The sequence below is a fragment of the Diadema antillarum genome, unplaced genomic scaffold (genome assembly GCF_040938485.1).
Source record: "Diadema antillarum isolate AM-2024a unplaced genomic scaffold, OU_Dant_1.0 seq00001041_RagTag, whole genome shotgun sequence".
Taxonomy (NCBI): domain Eukaryota; kingdom Metazoa; phylum Echinodermata; class Echinoidea; order Diadematoida; family Diadematidae; genus Diadema; species Diadema antillarum.
The window spans coordinates 116552-140469 of NW_027271872.1; the positions used below are offsets into that span (position 1 = coordinate 116552).

Consider the following 23918-nt stretch of genomic DNA (forward strand, 5'->3'; position numbering starts at 1 on the left):
TTGAAGGGTGTGCCCAAATAGATAATGTGATGGCACCTGTATGACAAACAGTTTTGGAAATGTAGAGTTGGATCAGTTCAGATGTAGAATTTGACTAAATGGCAGATACAGTGTGTGTACATACAATTAAGCTATTTGGAATTGGTCTTTTTGTGTGTGGTTGGTGTGTATATGTGTTTGTATGATTAAACCTGCATGCTTCTCCCGCACCCTCTCCTAAATTCCATAGGGTTGGTCAGTGCACTTAACCCCCTCCTCCTCCTCCTCCTCCCCCACCCCTATTAGAGTGTTTAATTAAGAGGTGAATAATTATATTCCCTTCATAGGTCAACCTTAGCAGCTGATACTCCAGTGTCTGGAAATTACTAACTCTATCTTAAATATTGTATCTGAAGATCCAAAGGTGCATAGAATCACACATCACCTCACTGAAAAAGGCCATGATTGTATTATGAAGAATATGATTATGTACAGTGTATGTATTTAATTGTTTGCTTAAGAGTCCACTTGCTAGTCTGTTGCCAAATGTGTCTTTCAAATGAAATTTGGTGAATTAATATAAGACATTATTAAAGAAGGCTTGTGTGTTTGTAAGGGGAAGCTGACCCCAATAACATGGATAAAGAAAATACACAAATCGGTCAAAAATATACTCAGATTGAGCCCATACATACTGAAGCTTAGAATATATGAGTTTGGTTTATTGTAATAGTCTCAATGTACCTATCAGACATGTTAATGTTAAAGGAGGTGTGATATCTTTTTGAGTCATACTTTTATTTTCTTTAATTGAATTTGTATTCTGGGAACATCAGAAGGCAAATAAGCAACGTGTAATTTAAGCCCATAAACTAAGAATAATGACAAGGTATATTAGATTTTAATAGTAGCTTCATTGCGTTATCCCCCTCCCAAAAATATTAAGGCCCATTGTATATAAAAATGTGTAGGCCTATATGTATAAATATTTATAAAGTTAGAGTCTCCCTTTAAAGCCTCCTGACCTTGTACCAGTGGAAGCTCGATTCAATCTCTTCCGAAGATGATCACAGATGTGCGATGATGGAAGGCAATGTGCGCAGCTGTGGTGGTGTTACAGGCCCATTCTCATCACCTAAAAGATCCCAACATTTATCATGACGATGTTTGAGCTTTCCAGTCATGCCGCAATGAAAAGATATAATTGCTCGAATGCTTAGATTTTTTGCATGTTTTTGCCTCCATTTTAATCTCATGTGCAATGAGATCATCATTGTGTGGTGTGCAGCTTGCTACCATGAGTCTTGCATGGCTATGGCCAGGGCGACTGGTTGCACATTGTGAATGTGGACGCAGGGCGTAATTATTGAAACGTTGTGGAAGTTACGTGATAGATGTCACCATTTCTCTGCTGGAATGTTTTTATCACTAAATATTGCAGCAAATTCACAGGACGTTCAAATGCTCATGCTGCAATCTGCAATATTTGTGGCAAAGTTTCTGGTCACTTCAGGCACAGCTAGCTGTCAGATGTTGGCAAACTTTTGGACTGCTGCGATTTTTCGTTGGCAGTGTGAATTGCCCCTAACGTCTTCTCTTTCTGTTATAACACCGTCATAGATCTCCCCGTCTCATTTCCTGCACCGTCCTCCCCTTGGCCCAGCCCAGGCCGTCTGGCTGGTAATCAAGGCAAATTACTACCTTTCTCTTTGGACAAGGCCATTTATCGGATGATCATCATCTGTGCCACCCAACACCAGCATTCTCTTCTCTCTGTTCTATTTTTCCCTCTTTTTTTTTTGATCGCCAGCATTCTTGGCAGTGTACTGAGATTGCTTCAAGACTGAGGCCCGTTCCTCTTGCAGTGTTACCATTATCGTGTACGTTCATATTCTCATGTTGAATTCAGTTCCTCATGCCTTTTGCCAAGTAGGAATCGACCAGAAACAATTTCTTCAGTGTTAACGTGCAGATTTCCTGGGATGTGGTTAAAGGGATATTCACTGTTGTGTGAAGCCAAAATCTTTTTTTTTTTTTGGTTGATGCTATAAACTGTTGATATTAATAATAAGAAAAAATTCTTTTCCTTTGAATTGTGCGTTCAGTAGGTTCATATCTACCTCTGAAAAAAAGAAAAAAACACCAAACACCAATTTTCTTGAATGAGCAAAGAGAGAGAGAGAGAGAGAGAGAGAGAGAGAGAGAGAGAGTAATATGATTTTTCCTGAAAAAAAAAAAATGTATATATAAAACTTGAAGTCATGTGAAAGTCTAGTCGAAACCAAGGCTGTAGTTCTTTTTGTTCAATGCACCACCCTCTGGGACAATCACTCTCCCTTCCTTCCTCCTCCCCTCTCAACTTTTTTTTTCACCCCCATCTCAACACATCACTGACATCTGCCTGTGCATTCAAGCCTGTAATTGGGACAAATTTGTGATGTGTCCCCCGGGGGGCTCCGGATACAGTTTTGTCCGAGGAGGATGTTCCGAGCCCGCTGCGTCACTTCTCGACGAAAAAAACGACAGACTGACGGAGTGACGTGTCTTGTCTCAAGTCACGTTTCTTGATTGATGATGCCGAGTTGTTCTGTCATGCTCCATTGATTCCCCCCAACTCACCACCGGTCTTCACCTGTGATGCAGGCTATGGAAGATGGAACAACATTCCCTCACTCCATCCCCCCCCCCCCCCATCTCTCCACCGGTCTTCACCTGTGTTGCAGGCAACGGAAGATGGAATATTTCCTCTCTCCATTCCCAACTCACCACCGGTCTTCACCTGTGATGCAGACATTAGAAGATGTAACGATATTCCCTTTCTCCATTCCCCCCACCTTACCACAGGTCTTCACTTGTGATGCAGGCGATGGAGAAGATGAAACAATTATTCCCCCTCTCTCTGTCCTCTTGAGCCACGTATAGTCACTAAATTCAGGTTTTATATCAGGTTTCATAAATATCAGGTTTTTATGCCTCCGCCACGAAGTGGTGCCGGAGGCATTGTGTTTTGGGGTTGTCCGTCCTTCCGACCTTCCGTCCGTCCGTAATGAATTTTGTGGACAGTGTAACTAAAAAACCTTTTGAGGTATCCTAATGGAACTTGGTAGGTATGTGTATTAGGGGCTGAAGTTGTGCATATCATATCAAGTTTTGGGTGCAGATGCCCAAGGTCAAAGATCATGGTCAAATGTTCAAAATTTTACTATTTCCCCCATATCTATGCAATGACTGAAGGTATTTGCTTGAAACTTTGTGTATACATGTACTACCCAATAAAGATTCTCTGGTGAGAGTTTTGGGTCATGAGGTCAAAGGTCAAGGGTCAAAGGTCAAGGGAAAATGTTAAAATTTCACTTTTTTCTCCATATCTCGGAAATCGTTCTAGGTATCTTCATGGAACATACTGCATATGCATGAAATGACTGGCAGTAATTATCCAGGGGATTTTGGGGTCATGGGGTCAAAGGTCAGTGGTAAAAGGTCAAGGTCAACTCTTCAAAATTTTACCTTTTCCCTCACATTTATGCAATTCCTGCAGGATTTTTTTTAAACTTGGTGTATACCTATGTATTACCCAATAGAGATTCTCTGGGAATTTTTTTTGCCAAAAAATGTCAAAGGTAAAAAGGTCAGAGATCAAGTGAAAAAGCTGAATTTGACCTCTTCCTCCATATCTCAGAAGTGGCTTAACCCGTTGAGGACGAGTCCCAAGTATACTCGGGCAGGTGCCTATGGGAAATGCGTGTTGTAGCAAAATCAAACCGTCCTCAATGGGTTAAGGTATCATCATGAAACTTAGTACATATCTATGCATGTTCTGTCTGACAGTGATTCTCTTGGGAATTTTAGGGTCATAGGTCAAAGGTCAAGGGTCAAAGGTCAGGTTAAAGTGCTAGAAATTTATTATTTAAATACAAAAATTATATTTTTCTCTATATCTTGACAGTTTCTCAATGCATAAACTTATAAAATGGTCAAAAGTCAAATAAAAGTCCTCAAATCCCCAAACATATGCTCTCTTAGAAAATATAGCCATTCACCCAATTAAAACCTACTTCAAGGAAAGTGAACATTCAACACATTTGTGACAAACATGTCATTTTAATATTTTGTCATTTATGTGAAACTGTCATCACACATTGTCAAGATGTACTATAGACCTATTAGGAGAATCATGCTTTATGGCGGAGGCATACTAGTCGCCATAGCGACATTTCTAGTTTATATCTCTATTTCTCTGCATATATTTACATTTTTCTCTCTCCCTATTTTTCTTTCTATCTTTCTGTATCTGTCTGTCTATCTATGTGTACCCATCTATTCATCCAACTATATATCTACCATCTATTTGTTTCTATAGCACAGCCTCTATCACTCTCACTTATATTATTCATCTTTTATATCATGCGTCTGTCTTACTCCCTGACCTTTTTGCACTGACTATAAACTCATATTCTTGTTCATGATCAAGTATGGAAATTGTTAAGTACTTGTATGTTCTACAGATACATGTACAATTCAAATGTTATGTACTTTCTGAATTCATGCAATGAATTTTGTATAAAGATTTCAAGTGAATGGTCAGTATGTTGAGAATTGTGCATTCTTTGCTCTTTGTTGCAGGCATGCAAATGTCCGAAGTTTTGGAGGGTTCCCTTGTACAATGCAGCTGGAGGCGAGACGTCCGACTGCGTGTCAGCACAGGCATTTATGGCAATGTGGAGAAGGTAGGTAACTGTGTGAAACTCCCCCATGTGAGGCTAATGGTGCTTAAAGGGACTGTACAGTACTGGTTGAGGTAGGGATTCATGTTTTGAACATTCCTAAGTGAGATAATGAAAAGCCTCTTATGAAATATGAAAGAGCATGTAATTTTAAGAAGGCTTCAACGTTTATTTGATGAAAATTGGTTTTCAAATGGCTGAGATATCCAAAAAAGTGATAATAATAAAAGGCGACATGCCCCAACTTTATTAGTATCTCTTTGTTTCACCTTGTTTTTGGATATCTCAGCCATTTCAAAACCGATTTTCATCGAATAAACTTTTGATACCCCATAGAACTGCATGCTCTTTGACATCTCATAGAGTGGTTTCTGAATATCTCACAAAACATTAAAAGCTAAATCTTCACCTCGACCAGAACTGTACACACCCTTTAAGATTTTTAATACATTTGAGCCGAGAGGAATAAATAAACTTTTGATTAAAAGGCCAACCATCTCACCCCTACTGTGAGTGACCCATGTACAATGTAGCTCTATGTTGATTTTGGTTCAAAAGCTGTACAGTGTTTTCATTATGGATTTGATATCCTATGTATGTGTGCATGTAGTAGTGTGAGCAGGGAGGTGTAATATGTGAGGTAGACATTTACTGTGAAGCAAGAGTAGATATTAACACATCAGAGCTAGTATTGGCTGTATGGGATATTTTTAAAGAGGTGCATCTAGGTGTAATTGTCTGTCAGATTGTGTTCATATGACTGCTGTATTTGACATAATACATATCACGTATGTTGTCACTGAATGCCCAAGTTGCAGGTTTTGTTATGGAAGAAGTTCCGGAGTCTGCGCAGTCAAGACTACAGATGAGCATTCCACAGTCCTTCTCATAGCAGCGAACTTCTTTTTTTAAATAGGGCAAAGCATTTGACAGCTTCAAAGCAAATATAATGCCGGCCTAATCAGCAACAAGCACAAGTGTAGTCTTGTCCCAGCAGACTATGTATAATCTTTATTCTTCTCATGCACAAGGGCCTGGAAATGTGGGCAAACCAAAGGGCATATCACTGTGAGCTATGTCGTTGAGATCAGTAACCTTACATTTGCAGCTTGGAGCTGTTATCTTTGGCATATCAGAGGAGCAGTTTTTTCAAGTGTTTTGTCAGATATTTTTTTTTCTTTTCTGACAAACTGTTTTAAGCTACTGAAATCCTTGCATCTGACTTGCTGAGAGCAAATTTGTCTGAAAAAAAAAAATACTCTGAGGAAACGATTGATAAAATGCCCCCAGATACATGTGTGATAAAGTAATTACCTCCGCCAAGGGAGGAGGTTATGTTTTCGTTACCGTTGGTTTGTTTGTTTGTTTGGTTAGTTTGTCCGTGTGCAAAATAACTCAAAAAGTAGTCAACGGATTTGGATGAAACTTGCAGGAAAGGTTTAGAATGATACAAGTAATAGATGATTAAATTTTGGTAGTGATCTGAGAATTTTAGGGGAATTTTATAAAGGATTTTTGATATTTTGGCAGGTAGGGTCAATGAACTTGGGAGTTCAGGCTGCGCGTATTTGAGGTTTGCATGCGCGCACTAAAGTGTGTGCTCTGGTTTCTGCTAGGGCGAGGCGCGCCGTGCAGCTGAGGGTTTATGACGTAACAAAGGCTTCTATATTGGGAAATCGGGTGACTTTCAGCACACAATGCTATAGATTTAGCAAGTACGTATGGGTGGAAATCACTGATATCTCTGTGGAAGAACAAGATCAGTGGTGGAAATGAGCTACATGCTTGGCGGGGGTCTGCGCTCTCAGAGTGCTTCTCTAGTTGGGAATGCTTTGAAGGTCTGTATGAATAGACTAGCAAACACAGCAGAATGTAGACCGCTCTAACTGGTAGAGGAGTAGATCTTGTCACGATGACTTCGTATGGAAAAGAGATCTTGTCCCCTCAAGGCGCCGAAAAGTCATCGTCCACCGCGGCTGGCCGCAGCCTCCGTTTGCCCGGTCATCTCATTGCACTGCCAATCCATCGCTTGAAGTCCAAAACATTCGCCATCCGTGGAAGAAAATACCCATGTCGTCAGTGTGGGGGTGTTAACTGTAATTGCTACAAATGAGTAGAATAAGCCCCGGTCGAACCAGGTGGAGACTGGTGTAGTGATGGAGGCATCACTAACCCCACACGCCTCTGCTCACCCCTCGGATCCCGGTACAGAGCAAAACCCCCAGAGCTCTTCCAAAGCCCATAATTGGTCATTGGTGTTTATGAAAAGTTGATGGCTCTTAAAGCGTGCATGCTGGTGGAATTTTCCCTGTATCTCCTAGCATTGCAGCAAATGTGATAAGCTAGGATAATAAGAGGCCCACTTCTAAGCCCTATGAGATGTAGATTTTGTGTCCTCAAATGTGAGTTTATCATATGTGTATGATAGAGGTCAGGAGATGTATGTACAGGTGACAGATGACAGAGGAATAGCAACAGACAGACAGACCCACAGACACACACACACACACACACACACATACAGAGGACAGAAGTAGTTTGAGAAATGGTGATGCTGTACTGTAAGAATGAAAGATGGGGGGGGGGGAGAGAAAGAGGGAGAGAGAGGCGCTATAGGGACAAACTTAATTTACAGGCGTTAGTGTTATCATTTACAGCTGCAATTGATGCTTCGTTTCGCCTTAACTCACTCCTCGGGAATTCCATCGGCATGACGACGGTTGGAGGGCATCTGACAGATTAAAGCCAAAATACGGCTTTTGAAAATTACTGGGGGAGAAATGACCCAAAAGAACTACACAATCTTTGCTTCCTTGTTGCCGAGAAAACATCATGTAGCGTAGATTCCAGTGAGGTTAAAGCAAAACAAAGATTAATTACTTCGAGATTACAAGTTGTAGACAATTAAATCGCTTGTGACACATTATTTTTCACAATTGCAAACCTGTCCAGCATAACCGCAGTTTGTAATGATACATATTCTTTGCTTGTATGGCCGTCAAAAGAGTTTTGACGATTGTGAAACTACTGCTATAGTCCCATTGACTGCAAATGCTGCGGGATATCAGCACTCTTCCGCGGAGAATGTAGAACAATACGTAGCCTGTTTCTCTTGAAGTAGGTTGTTGCTTTCAAAACTCTACTGCAGTGCCAACTTCAAGGCATATCTCCTCAGGCTGAGACAGTTGTATCATTCTATGAGATGCCCAGTCTCTAAGAGCTGTCATTAATCACATTGAATTGTACATCATTGCTTTCACTTTCTAAGATGTTATTGTTCAAATAGAAGTATTTGCATTGATAGTTATATACTTCGAAAAAGTATTACATTGTATTCATATTCAAATGAAAGAGATTATCATGTGAGGAAAATACTGCCTTTCCGATGTAAGGATAGTGTCTAAGGCTACTTTGTGTCTTTCCCTTTAACAATTCTAGGAAAAACATGAAAGTCATGCATTTAAAGGTGCAGTTTACCATTGGGAGCAGTTATTCAAAAAAAAAATGTTCAAGATATTACATTTGATGCATGTGTGTAGATCAGTTGTATCACAAAACATCCTACTGTGTAAACATTTTGCAATAAAGAATAAACTATAAGGAGATATCACTCTTTTATTTTTCAATGAATTATAACTATAGACGGTATAGTCTAGAAACGCTTTCATAATAATTATTGTTTATATTTTGTACATTTAACAATATTTAACATTAATTATACTGAATCAAATTTTTACATTAGTTATTTTTATCCCTAACTCACATATTAGAACTATTTTGAAGCACTAAAGCTGGGTTTTTGTTTCATCTGCAAATGTTAAGTTATGCCTTTAAGTTACGTGTTTGGCTTATTCTCCCTTCATCAAATCATAAAAGCTACCCACAAGAAAAAAAGAAGAAGAATACATCAGTTTATTGTTGTCTCAGTGAGAGTTCACAGTTTTCGTGTTGTAGTACTGTAAGTGGTTTGTTTTGCAGTGTTTTTATTTTCCGGAAATTTTGCAAAATTTATAATTCAGGGAAAATATTGCAAGTCATAACACATCTGTGTTGAGCATTGTCTCCCAAGCTGGGAAATAACTAACTGGTCTCTTGATAAGGGGGTAATACTATCTTCATCGTTCTGTCAGCATGGTTCTTATTCATACATTTAACCACTCACGCAAATTGTGCGAGAAGTCCCCACTTGTGTAATATCCTCATCAAACATGCCAGCAAAGCATATAATGGTGTAGAAAAAATGCTTTCAAGTGGGAGTTGCAGCTAACTTTTTGTTGTTGTCTCGATGTTTCTGTTGCACTAACATTGTCTCCATGATCTGTTGGCAATAAACATTAGTTAATGGAAGAAAACGAAAGAGACGGGTGACGAAGGGAATAGTTTTATGTGAAATAAAAGACATACGAGTGGGAGACAAGGAGGAAATTGCGCACACGGCCAAATTCTTCCTGTAGTGTGATTTATCGCTGGCACATTCTTCAGCAGTTTTTAATCAGGCGTGTGGGTATGACCCAGTGCGGCTCTGCGTGCCAAAGTTGTCATAAACTCACTCATGTACCACTCAACGTTGTGATCTTAATCAAATTTTGCCATTGCACAACTTACTTCATGAACTACTTCATTACCCCCCACCCCCCCCCCCCCCCCCTTTTAGAGGGGCAGGTAACTAGACTAAAGATCCCAGCAGTTTTGAGTTTGAATTTGAGTATGAGTTTATAAACTGCTGCTGTGCGTGCCAGAGACGTCATAAACTCGCTTATGTACCACTCAACTTTGTGATCTTAATCAAATTTTCCATAGCACAACTTACTTCGTGAAATATTTCATTACCCCCTTTAAAGGGATATGCAACTAGACTAAAGATCCCAGCAGTTTTGAGTTTGAGATTATTACCAATAATACCAAGAACTAGGAACAAGATTCTAGTTTTCAAGTTTACTATATCAACAAGTGAGATATAACGTATAAATGAAAATACTTTGGAATCAATACATATATAGAAAACAAAAATATATAGAAAGCAAGAGTACAAGGACCTTCAAGAAACCTGATAAACATGTATAAGAAAGATATGAACAACAACTGAAAGTCAATGTATTTACAAATGAGAAATTGAATGTTACTTGTTAAAAGCAACCAGTAAGATTAAAAAAAAAAATGGAAATCAAGTCTGGATCCTTCTATCTTTGGCAAGATTTATTTGAAAAAATTATAATACAGTACTATATTATTTGAACTAGGTTATATTTACAAAAGGTAAATACAGAACAAAGAGAGGAAAAAGTTGATGTAGCTCTCATAAAATATAAAAGCTAGGTGTGTGAACTTAAATGTGTTCATTGATTTACATTTCATACAAATTCAAAGGGCTCATAGTACACATGGTCATGTTGTCATGTTTTCATGTTGTCAAAAACATCCCATTTGTGGATGATTTTATGAGAGAACTGTGCTGAAAATTCAAAAAGAAAATTTGAAGAATGACCCATGCCACTTGTAATTCAAGAGACAGAATATATATATATATATATATATATATATATATATATATATATATATATATATATACATACAAATATTACCTTATTTTTAGAGAAAGAGAGCATATACAGGGATTTGGAGAAAGTTGTGACAATCTAGCAGAGCACACTTCCTGTCATTCTCCATAGACCTCTGTTTCTTGAATTAAAGAGAATGAAATAAGTAGAGGGAGATGGATTAGAAAATTATGTGATTTAAGCTTTTCCGTAATGACATCCTGTCAGCTTTGATGATAATATAAATTGCAGAAACTTTTTTATGACTCTAGCATCATGGTGTCGAGATATTCTGCATCCAGTGCAGTTTGTGAACTGCGCAAAGACATGGAGGTCACCCTTGTTTCTAGATTCATTTGAATGCCAAATTTTCATTTTGAGGAATCAGCTCAAATTGACATCAGCAGTGGAATTTGTTAAAAATCAACAGAGGCCGGCTTCCCTTCTTACACTGAAATAAATGTCGGCAGCAAAAATGGATAGAAGGCATTGGATATTGACAATATAATGGCTGCCGCATCCTGTACCAGATTTTCTTAGAGTGGAAAAATTTTCAGGAGTCAGCTCTTCACTTTTCTTTACATGAGATGTCTGTCTAGGCCTAGTCTTTAGAGGGATTTCATACTGAAAAATTCGATTGATTGTAATTATGTTTTAGTGTCTGAAAGAAATTTAAATGCTGTTGAGAGTTATGAAGTGTTCATCAGACGCTGAATTTGTCACCTTTACTGACTGCTAACTACAAATGGCTTTCCATGCAACAGCTGTATCATGACCTATGTATTAAACAGACAAGTGTGTGCAAGATTATCATATTTTTTATGAACACTGCATTCCCCATGTACCATGGCAAGGTCAATCGTAGCTCCGCATTGGTCAGTCTTGTTTCAGAGGTCAGACGTGTCGTGTTGCACATGCACACTCGTGATGTGATCGAGCAAAGCAAAATTGGACAACACCAATAGACCAATATTAGCCAGGTGTGATAGAGATATGTTTGGAGAAATGGTATCTAAGTTTGCCTTCAGCTTTAAAAAAAAAAAATGAAATAGGTTAGTGTGGGGCATGTTTCCAGACACACTTATACAAGTAAGTTCTTTCATAGGTGTGAAAGGAGAGCATTTCTACTTCCCATCTTAAAGGGGACTTCCAATCCAGTTATAAGTTAGTCTGATAAGAAAGAGTCAAATCTATTGACAAGTACAAAAGTACACTTCCTTGTGAAAATTTGATCAAAATCAAATAAGAATTAGGGGAAGTTATGATTTGTGAATTTACGCTAATTTCTGCAGAACAGTTCACGTACAGTTGATATGAATAATATGCAAATGAGTGAGCTGATGATTCCATCACCTCACAATTTTTCATTGATTGTGTAAAAAAAAAATGGTGAAAATTCAATGTTTCTGTTATTAAAGCATAAAATATGATGTTATTCCTGGTTGAATAACTTCAGAATAATGATCATTTAGATATTCCAGGATATGAGACTGGGGCGTGATTGCGTTTGAATGAGAAAAAAAACCCCAGGAAATTTCACAATTTTATGTATATACAAACTATATGGCAAGTTGTGAGGGTATGACATCATCACTTCACAATTTGTATATTCATATTGATTGTTCAAGGACTGTTTCCTGAAAAATTAACAAAGCTTCAAAATGTCATAACTTCCTTATAAATGTTTCTTCCGATTTTTGGCAAACTTTCAATGTTGTGCCAGGGAAATTTCACTCCTTCTTCTTAGACTAACTTTAAACTGCACTGGAATTCCCCTTTACCCTTTCGTCCAGGTGTTAATGGGCAACGCATTGAGAATGTAGGGCACCCTGATTCCAGGCGTGTGTTTCGTTAATATCCACCCATCTCACCATCATTTCCAGGTGGAGTGCGGGCCTACCTTTGCCTCCCCAGTGACCGCCACTTATCGATGGGATGACCTAGATGGGTCACAAATGATATTTGCACACACACTCTTATATATTAAAAAAAATGCTGTGACTGCCCTGTAAAAGAATTTCTACTGTGTGAATGTCTTCAATTTTCTTCTCTCTCTATCCATCTTTCATACTCTTTATACCTCATATCTATACCAGCCATTCCATGCCTTGTGCGGACACTTGTGTAATTTTACTCACGTACAGCGCACTCCTGTCATGCAAAAAACACGGCTGTAATGAAATTTTATTATAACAAAGTAAAAATTCCAGTCTTGAAATCATTTCCTGTATATCTTTACATACTTAATTCGTTCAGCCGTGACAAAGTTTTGATGTGACGAAAGAAAATTGCCGGTCCTGAGGACTTTGTAATAACCCCGAGTTGCCTGCATACCTCTCTCTCTCTCCCTTTTCTGTTTATATTCTGTTGCAGTTTTTTTTCCTCTGGATTTTTATTTTCTGTTCCATCCTTTATCCTGCTCTCCTTTCTACTGCCCCCCCCCCGCCTCTCCCCTCCCTCTCCCCTTCCCCCTCCCCCTCCCCCTCCCCCTCTCTCTCCCTTTTTTCCTCTCTTGACATGCGCTTTATATGATGAGATGACAACAGATTGAAACCAAAATGATTGAGGCTCACAATGCCAATGTAAAATACTAATTTCAAATATTCAATTTCCATTGTGTAATTTCCAATCTCTGCATCTTTGTTTGTTTGTTTTTTTTCTCGCCATGAACAGAATAACCAGAGATTGTCATGACGACCCATCGAGATTTTTCCGTCTTCTCGTCCGGCACGGCAACACCTTCATCACTCCCGAAGATTTCAATCCCATTGTGCAGGTAACTGGTGTGATTGAATTCATATATCAATTTTCAGAAAGCTATAAATGATTAAGTATCAGATTGTTATGACCTGCATTCTTGTTACCGTACACAAGTCGTTATTTTGTTAATATCATTGGCTTGTGTAGTGAAGGTTTTATATTGTCAATTGAGAACCAGAAGGGCACTATCATGTCCAAAGATTTCAACGTAGATTTAAAAAAAACAAAACAATTAATTTTCATGAAATAAAAAAGTTTATTTAATCAAAAGAGGGTAGCTATATAAGCATTGTTCCAAATATAGGATACAATAGTGCCCTTGTGGTTTAGATTTTTAACAATTCACTGAAAATTAAAAGAATCTTAAATTGACGCCATGATGTAGAGGAGATCAAGCTCTACAACATGATACCAATAACCCCGAAAATTGTGATAAAGCCCTTTTGGTCCTCAACTGACGATATGTGAAAACAATTCCTTGTTATATAAAAGGGAGAAGAAAATTAAAGGTTTGAGCATGTGCTAAGTTGTGAATTTTAGCTCACATTTATATGAATTTCATAAGAATCAGTTCTTTTAGAGTTGAAAAATTCACACATATGCCCACAAAGTCAGGTAATGCTGGAAGAACTAGAATAAAATACCAACACCACAACATTGTGCATGTACTTAGCGGTATCTGACTTGTGGAAGAAAATAAAAAGAAGTAAAATATTATGTGTGTGTGTGGGATTGTAGATTTTGAAGGATACATTTAGCTTTTTGAATAATAGAAATTATTCTGTTTCTTTTGAAAAGGAGGTAATTTAATCCATGTACCATCACTCACACATACACACATACCACACAAATGCGCACACACACACACACATCACACACCCATTCACATACATGGAAACTCAAAGAAACAAACACAAATGATGGAAGAATGAGAAAGCAATTTCCAACTATGCAGTCAAATTTTAATCTATTTTGATACCTTCCAAGAATTCTATTGAATTCAGTTTATCATTAACATTATGAATGTCAAATCAGACAACCGTATGTTCTTTATATTCCCCTTTTCATAGAACAGTGGATTCCTAATATTTTCATTGTCATAGCATAACCACCTCATATTCATACAAAAAGAGCGACTGTTGTACATATTTGAAATACAACATTTCATAAAGGGTGTTCAGAAGCAAAAAATTTATACCAGAACGGTATAGCTATACGATGAATGTATACATCTGAACGCTGACTAACGAAACAACGTATAACGAAACGACGTATAACAAAACGACGTATAACAAAACGATGGTCAGAGCATCGTTTCGAACTAGAACTCGATAACAAATCAGCATTCCATCGTGTCCATTGTGCGTCTGAACACATGGCGACCATAGAACAGTATAACGGGGGGGGGGGGGGGGGGGGGGCTTAATGGGAGCACGCACGAAAGGTGACGCCACAGCTGTCACTCATGACCATAACAGCATGCATAGTGGGAAACTGCGCATCTATATGACCTTTTCTAGAACGGTCTGTCGGCTGTACGATGATTCTTTATACATCGTTTCTTTATCGAGTTTTGGTATAAACTGGCTTGCGCCTGAACACGGGGTAAGTGGATGAGGTGAATTATGTTTACACTTGTCTGTGTTTTCAGCTCTTACTGACCAACTTCCTTGCTGCAAAACATTTCCTGCATTTTTAATATTCTGATTTCCCGCAACAGGACATAGTGGATTCACATCCAGGGTTGACTTTTCTGCAAGACGCCCCGGAATTCCACTCAAGATATATCACAACAGTGAGTATGCCTTCAAAGTTTCCTTCTCTAATTTTTGTCATATCATAAAAAACAAACAAACAATGATTCATTTTTTTCTTCTTTTTTTTTTACAGCAGGAAATATCAATTTATTGTATTCAGGGATGTATCAGATAAACAAGGGATGGTATATGCTATTGTTTGTTTGTTTGGGGATTTTTTAAGATGCAGATGTACTAATGTGATGCAAAGCTGATATGGAAAACTTAGAAATCATTTTAGATGCAACTACTGTAGGTTCTACAAACTTTGCCACCATATACACCTAAGTCGATGCGCCACTCTTTTATTGTTGATTATTTGCATACTGACAGAAATGATGATTTGGAGTGTCTTAATCTTTTGAATGTCAGATGTATTTATATTATATTGATCTTTGCCCTCATTAACCAATGAATTCTTACAACTTCATATGAACAAGATATTTATCACATCTATAAGTGCAATTAATCAGTATTTTTGCATTAAGGAGCTATAACTGCTCTACATATTTTTTTCCTTGTATTTTCTGTCTAAGTTTCTTCAATTTCAAGTTCCATACAATGCATCTAAAAGACGGAAAATTATTTGATTGTGATAAAAGCAGACTTTTTGATATAGATTACATGCACTTGTAAGTCTACAGGCAAATGTTATAATCTCAAAACAAATACTCTAGTACACAAATCATGCCGTCACAAATGTTCACAGATTAGCTTGCCTGGAAGAGTAGCATTTGACTGAAAAGAAATTCAAAGAAAAATAACAGATTTATCATAGTTTAAGAAAGTGTGGCTATGAAGTGTTGGTTTAGAAGCTAAAGCATTTGTATGTAGAACAAAAATGTGTTATAAAAACATTCACCATGGCCATTTCAATATAAGTAAAAATGGCCTTTTATTATGTTTCTGATGAAATCTGAATTCTGTAATACTATGATGCTCTAATAGTTATGGAAGTATGAAGTTAAAGAAACAGGAAACTCCTTGTTCATACAGGCTGCAATATAGCAGCAAGAAGCTTCTTCTATGTACAATCTCCATTGACTAGTAATCCGACATAACACCAGTGGTGTCTATAGATTCTGTCACAGTGTGAATCGCAGTGTATGTTCGGGTTTCCACAGTGGAACTGATAGTCTGCTTGTTGGCCTCTGATGGATGTTTGGTGTTTGGTGTCAAGTTGAGAGATGCGTCTGAATGTGGAGTTTCATTGTATGGTGTTAGTGTCTGGTGCTGCGGTGTTGAGGTTTGTGACTTAGGTGTTGGATCTTCGTACTGATTTTGAGGGTGGCTTACTTCCGCAGCAGGATGTGACAAAGCTCGTTGTGTTGGTTGGAGAATTGCACTAGAATTTAGGGAACCAGTGCTGGATACTGATGCAAGAGCTGCTGACACCACAGATGTGGTTGTATGGACTGATGAGGTGTTTGGTGTTTGGGAAACACTGAAGGTGTTTGGTTTTACAGACGATGTAGAGGAATCATCTGATGGTAGTTGTGAGTGACTCAGTGTCTGTGGTAGTGATGAAGTGGTATTTTGCATAGAATGTGCAGCTGTGGCGCTTGTGGTCATGTTGGATGATGAAACATTCGCTGTTACAGCGGAAACTGTGATGTTCAGGGTTTTAGTTGAATCTGTGGTGTTTGGTGTTAGGTGAAATTGGGTTGTGCTAAGTGTGGAGTTCGATTCAGGACCATTCTGTGCTTGTTGTGATTGACTGGTGCTTGGTGTCAAGGGCTGTGTTGCTTGAGGCAATGTGTTGTCAGGAGCTCTGCTGTTAGTCTGGTAAGAAGGTAAAGGAGTTGCATGCAAAGAGGACTCGCCCTGTGTTGCCTCAGTGTTCGAGTTGTTCCTCTGTGTATCAGCAAGGACACCAGTGTCGGATGAAGAATTTTTCCTTCCAGGTGATCGTCCATCATCAGACAAATTTTCTTCCTGTAGGGTGTTTAGTGTATCGATGGAATCAGCAAGATTATCCTGATACACCAGCGGTGTAATTGTTGCCTCTCTGGTGTTGGATGTTGAAGCTGTTTCATCCATTATGCCAGGTGTAGTGTCTCTAGTGTTGTCAGTACCCATGACCCGTGTAGAGCTCACATCTGGTGTAGAGGTTGGGATGTTGGTGGAATTCACTCCTTGAGTGATGTGTGTCTTGGCGGTGTCTGTGTTTAATGACGCTGAAGCGGGAACAGAAGATGATGTAGCCCAATCTCGATGTGCAACACCAGCAGTGGACTGTGTTTTGGTGTTTAATGAAGAGATAAGGGGAGAAAGAGAAATAAACATTTAGTCAAATGGAATCTGATTTACTGCATGCCATGGGTAATATATCAACTATGAATGGACATGGATCTTGAAACATTGATATTCTACTCATTGTCTTTTACAATTCTAGATGTATTGTCATGCTTTGTACACACACACACATACACAAAGAATTTGTGATTAATCAGTTGATATGCTGTAAGTTGTACACCAATCAAAGGCATTCTAAAAAGAATTTACCTAATATCAGGAAGGCTTTGTATTTATGAAAGTTTTCTTATGACAAATTCAACAAAATCAGATTAATAGAGTAGCTGTTTTATGTTATCAAATATTTGTGTATTTACAACATGATAGTGAAACAACTTAGTTTTTACAGTAGTAGCCAGTTTTGTACTGATCCCCCCCCCCCCCACAAAAAAAAAAAAAAAACAGACAAAAATAACACTCATTGGCATAAATCTTATTCAACTTGATAAGTGATATGTGGCAAAGATTATGTCTCAAAATTTCAAGGGATGAAGGAAGGGGACAAATTTACAGAATATTCCAGGACTTTTTTCCATATGACAAAGAATTATCCAAATTGCTTCTGATGCTACAGGTACAGATATAAATACAGATACAGAATACTCTTTATTAGTCTTTCTTCCTACAGAAAAAGATAAATTGTCATCCAGGTGAAAATAGATGATAAGCAAGTCATAACATATTCAGTTTTTATAAATAAGATAAATTGCTCAATCATTACACAATCCACAAAGCATGATATTGATATTAAAGGAGGAAATTGAGAATAAACATAGATATTTCTGAAATATATACCTGTAAATCGTAACAAAAAAGAGATACTAAAATACAAAGGGTGGAGGAAAGACAGAAAACAGTGAGAAAAGAAAAGGGTAAGGTAGGGAAAACAGGAAAATAGAGAAGGAATGGAGTAGAGAGAAGAGTGTCTGAAAAGGCAGTGTTTCTCACATTGACCAAGTTCTCATGCCCAAGCTGCATTAGCTGCGGTGCGCCCTCTGTAGCCAGCTCCGTGACAGTGATGAGTTGGGTGTAGGTCTCAGTGTCTGGATGAGGGGAGGAGTGGGTGACAATGGTATCCTGCGGCAATGGGAGGGAGAGTGAGGTTGTGATCCCCAGGAGGAATATGGCACCAAACCACATGTACCTGAGGGAAGAAAAGATAGTAAATGCAATGAAACAGAAACAGCTTTGAGGGATGCATTATAAAACTTCACAGTCAAACTTTGGTGAAATTTATAAAATGTACTAATTGATAAGATAAATAAATTTTTGAAATATACATAATGATTAAAGAAACAGATTGATAAGATCTGCACATTGTTAAGATGTTCAAATTGATATGATACTGCAAATTGATATGTATATGAATTGATAAGATATGCAAATTGATAAGATATACAAATTTATAACAACTTATGCAAATTGATAAGATAAAAAAGTTGATAAGATATATGCAAGTTGGGAAGATATACAAATTGATAATAAGAATCTACAATGTGTATACAGAATGGGAATCTATATCGCTCATCTTATAATTAAAGTTTGCAACTTATGATAAGATATATGTAAATTTCAACTTAATTGAAGCTGGCAATGGTACATTTGTCCAAAAGTTCCTCCCTGTCAAATCTTTATATCAAAATGCTACAGAAATAAAATGCTTCAAAGAAACCTCTACTGCATTGTCACTTTGTTCATTGAATGAAGTGAGGCAGACAGAGCAGTGGAAATTTATCCAAACGGGAAGTAAACAAGGTTATGAAATGTTGAAATTTTTTCGGGTGAAACGCTGCAATTCCTCACAATCACAAAGGCATATTGACAAAAGAGATGATTTCATTTCCATATGAGTTTGCAGTTTTGGCATTCATAAAGAGTGTAATGAGGATATTTTTCTGGAAAATATAGCAAGAACTATAATCTCTCCTGGTCAACAACTGTGTTTGCCAAGTTATGACTCTGAAATACTTTGATGCGAAGGAAATGATTTCTTCCTTTCGAAATCATTCCAAGGAAAAGAAGAGTTTTGTATCCATGTCAATGAGAAACTTATGAGGTGATGATGTGATAATTTTCATGTAATTTGCATATTTGACTTTGACCAGCATCACTTTAAAAAAAAAAAAATCTAGAACCTCAAATATTCTGTAAATTTCTTATACTTAGCTCAACTTCAATGATACCTTATACATTTTGTTTCATCTCACCCAACATTCAACTTGAATTGTTATTTCCTTTCTTTGTAATTCACTTTGTGTTTGTTGAAACACCTTTTGGTGAATATGGTATCTTATGTGTATTGTTCTTTTACATTGTATATTCCAATTGATGTTTATTATATCACATTTTATGTATCCTTTGTATCCTTTTAATGATTATGTGGAAATAAAGTTGAATTGAATTGAATTGAACATGAAATACGGTTTTACCTTAGATCTGCATATTTGCCATGGGTCAATAATTCATGTAGGCAGGCATTTTATCATGTGATTTCATCAGCATACCTATACATGTATATATCAACAGTGGTAATTTTCGCTTACTTCGTTTCACGAAATTGGTATACTGTTTACAACTGTGCAGAAGTAAATGGGTGTGCTCTGCTTTGATTTTGATGTGAAAACTCATATTTTTGAGGATTCAAATTGATACGATGAGCCCAGCAAGAGAGACAGTGCCAGTTTCTACACGTTGCTTTGAGCTAAAGATTGAATTTTATGTCTGAAAAACTGGAATTTAGGCACCTGGTGCGAAACTGCACAAGCATCATTTGCACAATGGAAAGTTATGGTACAGTCAAACCAGCCTTAGCGACAACCTGTCTATAACTGCCACTTTTTTGTCTCCCCCAAGTGCCACTATAGACAGGTTCTACTATGATTATGGTTCAACTTAATTTTTACATAATTCAGAACTATGACAACAGTGGTTTACTGTAATAGTACTTGACACAGTCAGTTTCACAGCATAATCGAGATGTGAAATCCATCAGAAAATTGTAATATTTGAGGAGAAGCGAGTAAAGTTTGTGGGCTAACTGTCATATAAACATTTTTTTTAAAAACTTTCTTTCATTTGGACGGACACTACATCTCATTCTAGCCATGAGCCAGCATAGAGTACCAAGTTTTAGCTGCAATAGTATTACTTTGTAGTGATACAACCGTGCAGCTTTTTTCCCACTGAAAAACAATAAATTGTATAACATTGAAGATTTAAAATAGGTCATACAGTGAATATAAAGGCTGTGTATATTTGAAAAGGGGGAAAATTTAAAAATATTGATATTAATTGTCTTGTCTTCAGTGATCACTGTGGTAATGCTTTAATGGGAAAATGTTCTCAAATGATATGCGCAGATTCAGGGAATGAAGAAAGATGAGCAGACTATTATGAAAAAGTTCAAAGGAAATCGGACGATCCTTTTATAAGTTTTTGAGATTTTAGAAAGTTTTGGTCAGTTCCATGTGACACATATTCTAGATGGGGAATCTACAAGAATATTTCATATCAGAATAATTCAAGATAAGAAATATGAAATATAATTTGTACAAATGCTGATTTTCTTTCTTTTTTTAGATGAAAAGTACATATTCCCTCAATATATTTTCTTTAAGAGCTAAGTTGAGTGCTCTTTGGAAACCTAGAAAATAAAAATGGTTGATTTTGTGTGGAAAGGTACAAAAGTGATTGTTTTTTATCAGATTGTGCAATATTCCTCACTGAGTGTTTCACTGAACTTTATGCAAGTACTGAATCAGGATACTTGTATCTGAAAATTGCCTCTTTATGTTTTCATCAAGCACCAAAATAAATTCATTTATTGGAAGTTATAGAATATTGCTTAAAGTGAAACATATGACAGACATGGCCCAGTAATAGAGAGAGTTACAACTGATCGTAAGCTCAATTACTAATCATAACCAAATAGCTTGCTTAGCAGATAGCTTGTACAGAACCAACTTTACAATGAACTGCTAGTCTTCAAAATATATGACTCAGTAAAGATATTAGAGCAAAGCGACATCATAATATTCTACACCTATGCCAATCTTGTCAAGAGTAGCTAAATGTAAAGTCAGAAGTTGTGAGCATACCTCATTGTTGAAGAAGTTGCGTCAGTTCCTCTCAGAGCAGTAATGGTTGCTAGTCAGCGCTGAGTTCAAGTCAAGCAGATTGCTCTTCCCAACAGTCAGCTGCTTTTTTAGCTGGATCCTGTCCCATACACCGACTGCATCATATCTGATCACCTGTGAAAGTCTAACTGAATATGTTTCATCTGATCCAGACCAGTTTATGGATACATCGACTCCTTTTTCTCCCTGTCTTTTTCTTTTCTGTGCAAAAAAAAAATGTACTCAAGCATTTCCTCCCCCCCCCCCTCTATTTTTTTGATTGGTTGGGAACATCTAGAATATTGCCTCTCTGACACAGTTTGTTGTCGCCAGTCTTGGTGTTCGATTGGTCAGTACCTTGCAAACAACTCCCTCCAAAAGTCGTAGAATAAAACCATGGGGGGGGGGGGGGAGGAGGGGGGAGAAAGAGAGGGTAGAAAGAGAGAGGGAGAGATGCTGACATAGATAGACATAGGGAGAGATAAGGACAGGGAGAAAAGAGAGAGACATACACACACACACACACACAGAGGTTGAAAAAAGAGAGAAGAGAGATGCAGAAATAAAGGGAGAGATAAGACATAGACTGTTTTCACACGGGTCAAGAAGTATAATTGCAATGCTGAATTACAATTACAATTGCAATTATGATTAGAATTTTCATCCGTCATCCGTTCTGTGGTTTTGAATGTCAGAGTTAGGAGAGGAGGTGTGACCTCTTTCTGAGTTCCCTTCAATCACTCTTGAGTGGTTAGGAGGGTGTAGTTTTTCTGCGGAAGTGGTTGAAAGGTCATCGCAAGCTTAACCCCCAAAACATGATTTGGAGGTCAATCCGTACACACGTCTGTTTAGTTCTGTAGTTCTGAAGAATCGTCAGAGCTAGAAAACACCTCCAGACCGCCATTTGAGTTATGATATGAAATACAATGCAAATCACCCCCCCCCCCATGATTCCACTTTGCATACACACTGCCAAATGCATCAACTGAATTATGATTCTAGTGATGCATCACCAGAATCGCGATTCAAATTATGCACTCTTGGTGGATGATGGGGACATAGAGAGGGGGGGGGGGGGGGAGATGGGGAGAGTGTAAGGTCAATGTCTTGTAGTGTAACAGGTAGCACAACAGTCTGTGAATTTGGTGAGAAAGCTTGGTAGAAAAAGTTTATTGTGAAAAAAAAAAATGCAACTCATGAAGTTCATGTATCATGGCAGTGTGATCTAGTACTGTATGTAGATTTGTGTACGTTCCAAATTGTTGTGATTTCCCACATTTTTGGGAATGTGCCACACTCTTTTCATACTCCATCCTTAAAACCTGTGAAAGCAAATAAACATTATGATACTCACATCATAATAACCCATCCACTAAAAATATCAAGAATATACAGAATGATCAAAGAGAATGTGGTATAAATGGAACAGAGAGATTAGACCCACTTTTACCCCAGACAGGAAAATTCAAGAGTGATGTATTTGTGACCATTAACGAAAATGAAATTAGACAAAGATCCATGAATTTGAAGACTTGTGAGGTATTGAAAGATATACCAGAAAAGTCAGATTATTTGAGGCTTTGACTTCAATAGAGAGGGAGGCTTGAAAGTTTGTCTAAGAGAGAGAGAAAAAAAAGAATGAGAAAAAAGTGTTTGATTTTTTTTTTGGGGGGGGGGGGGGGCGGGGGGGCAAAACATGCCTTGTATAGGTCATCAGAGTTTTGCAGACACAATCGCAGATTTCTCCGTAGCCAGAGGTAAATAAAGGTATTAACCTGCTGGCATAGTGCATCTGAAGGCTTTTGATATGTCTCTGCTTGAGGAAACCTCTCTCTATTAAAGTTATTTTTTGTTCCCCCCTCTACTATTCTGACTTCATGTCTTCAGAAGCTGGGTGTGCTGGGTGGGATAGTTGGAAGACAAAGATGAAAGTACACATGCCAGCCAGAAAGTGTGGATTGCCAAAAAACAGTATCTCTCCTTTTCTCTCTGTCTCTCTCTGTCTCCATATATCTATCTATCTATCTATCTATCTATCTATTTATCTGTCTATCTATTTGTCTGCCTGTCTATCTGTTTGTCTGCCTGTCTATCTATCTATCTATCTATCTATCTGTTTGTCTATCTATCTATCTATCTATCTATCATTCTATCTATATGTCAGGGCTCAATACTATCTTTCTGTCTTTAAATTGTGTGCCTTTTTTTTTTAATTGTGTGAGTTTTTTTTTTTTTTTTTGGGGGGGGGGGGCAGCAAAAGATGTGTGGTGGCCATAAAGGAAAGTGAAAGTAACAGTTCTTTTTCAGTCCTGGTTGCCTGATCAGGCCACCAAAAGATAAATTTGGTGGCCTGACACCAATTTTTAGTGGCCCCGGGCCACCAGGCCACCACCGATGTCAAGCCATGTATGTATGTTTTGAAAATAGATAGATCAGTAGAAATAAAGATATGTTTTGAGGTGTGAATTTTCTTCAATTGAAGAAAATTCACCTCAACCTCCACCCCTCTGATTAATATTCTCTTTCAAAGATATATTTATTATAAATTTGACATGTTTTATTGAAGCATGTATCCTAAATACACACAGATGTGAATTTTCAAGAGTTCAATACATTACTACACATGAATACATGATTACAGATTGTTCTAAGATGACCTATGTGAGTCAATGCAGGGTTTTTATACCTCAGCAATATTTCAACAGATGGGAT

At 37.7% G+C, this 23918-nt stretch overlaps 1 protein-coding gene across 1 annotated transcript in view; it reads left to right on the forward strand.

The window, feature by feature from the left end:
* The window catches only part of LOC139742991 (serine/threonine-protein phosphatase 2A regulatory subunit B'' subunit delta-like), a 54362-nt gene that overhangs the window by 16535 nt on the left and 13909 nt on the right, over positions 1–23918 (forward strand). The window contains exons 3-5 of the mRNA XM_071653497.1: positions 4603–4706; positions 12914–13016; positions 14721–14795. Coding sequence (XP_071509598.1) covers positions 4603–4706; positions 12914–13016; positions 14721–14795 — 282 coding nt within the window. The remainder of the gene's footprint in view (positions 1–4602; positions 4707–12913; positions 13017–14720; positions 14796–23918) is intronic.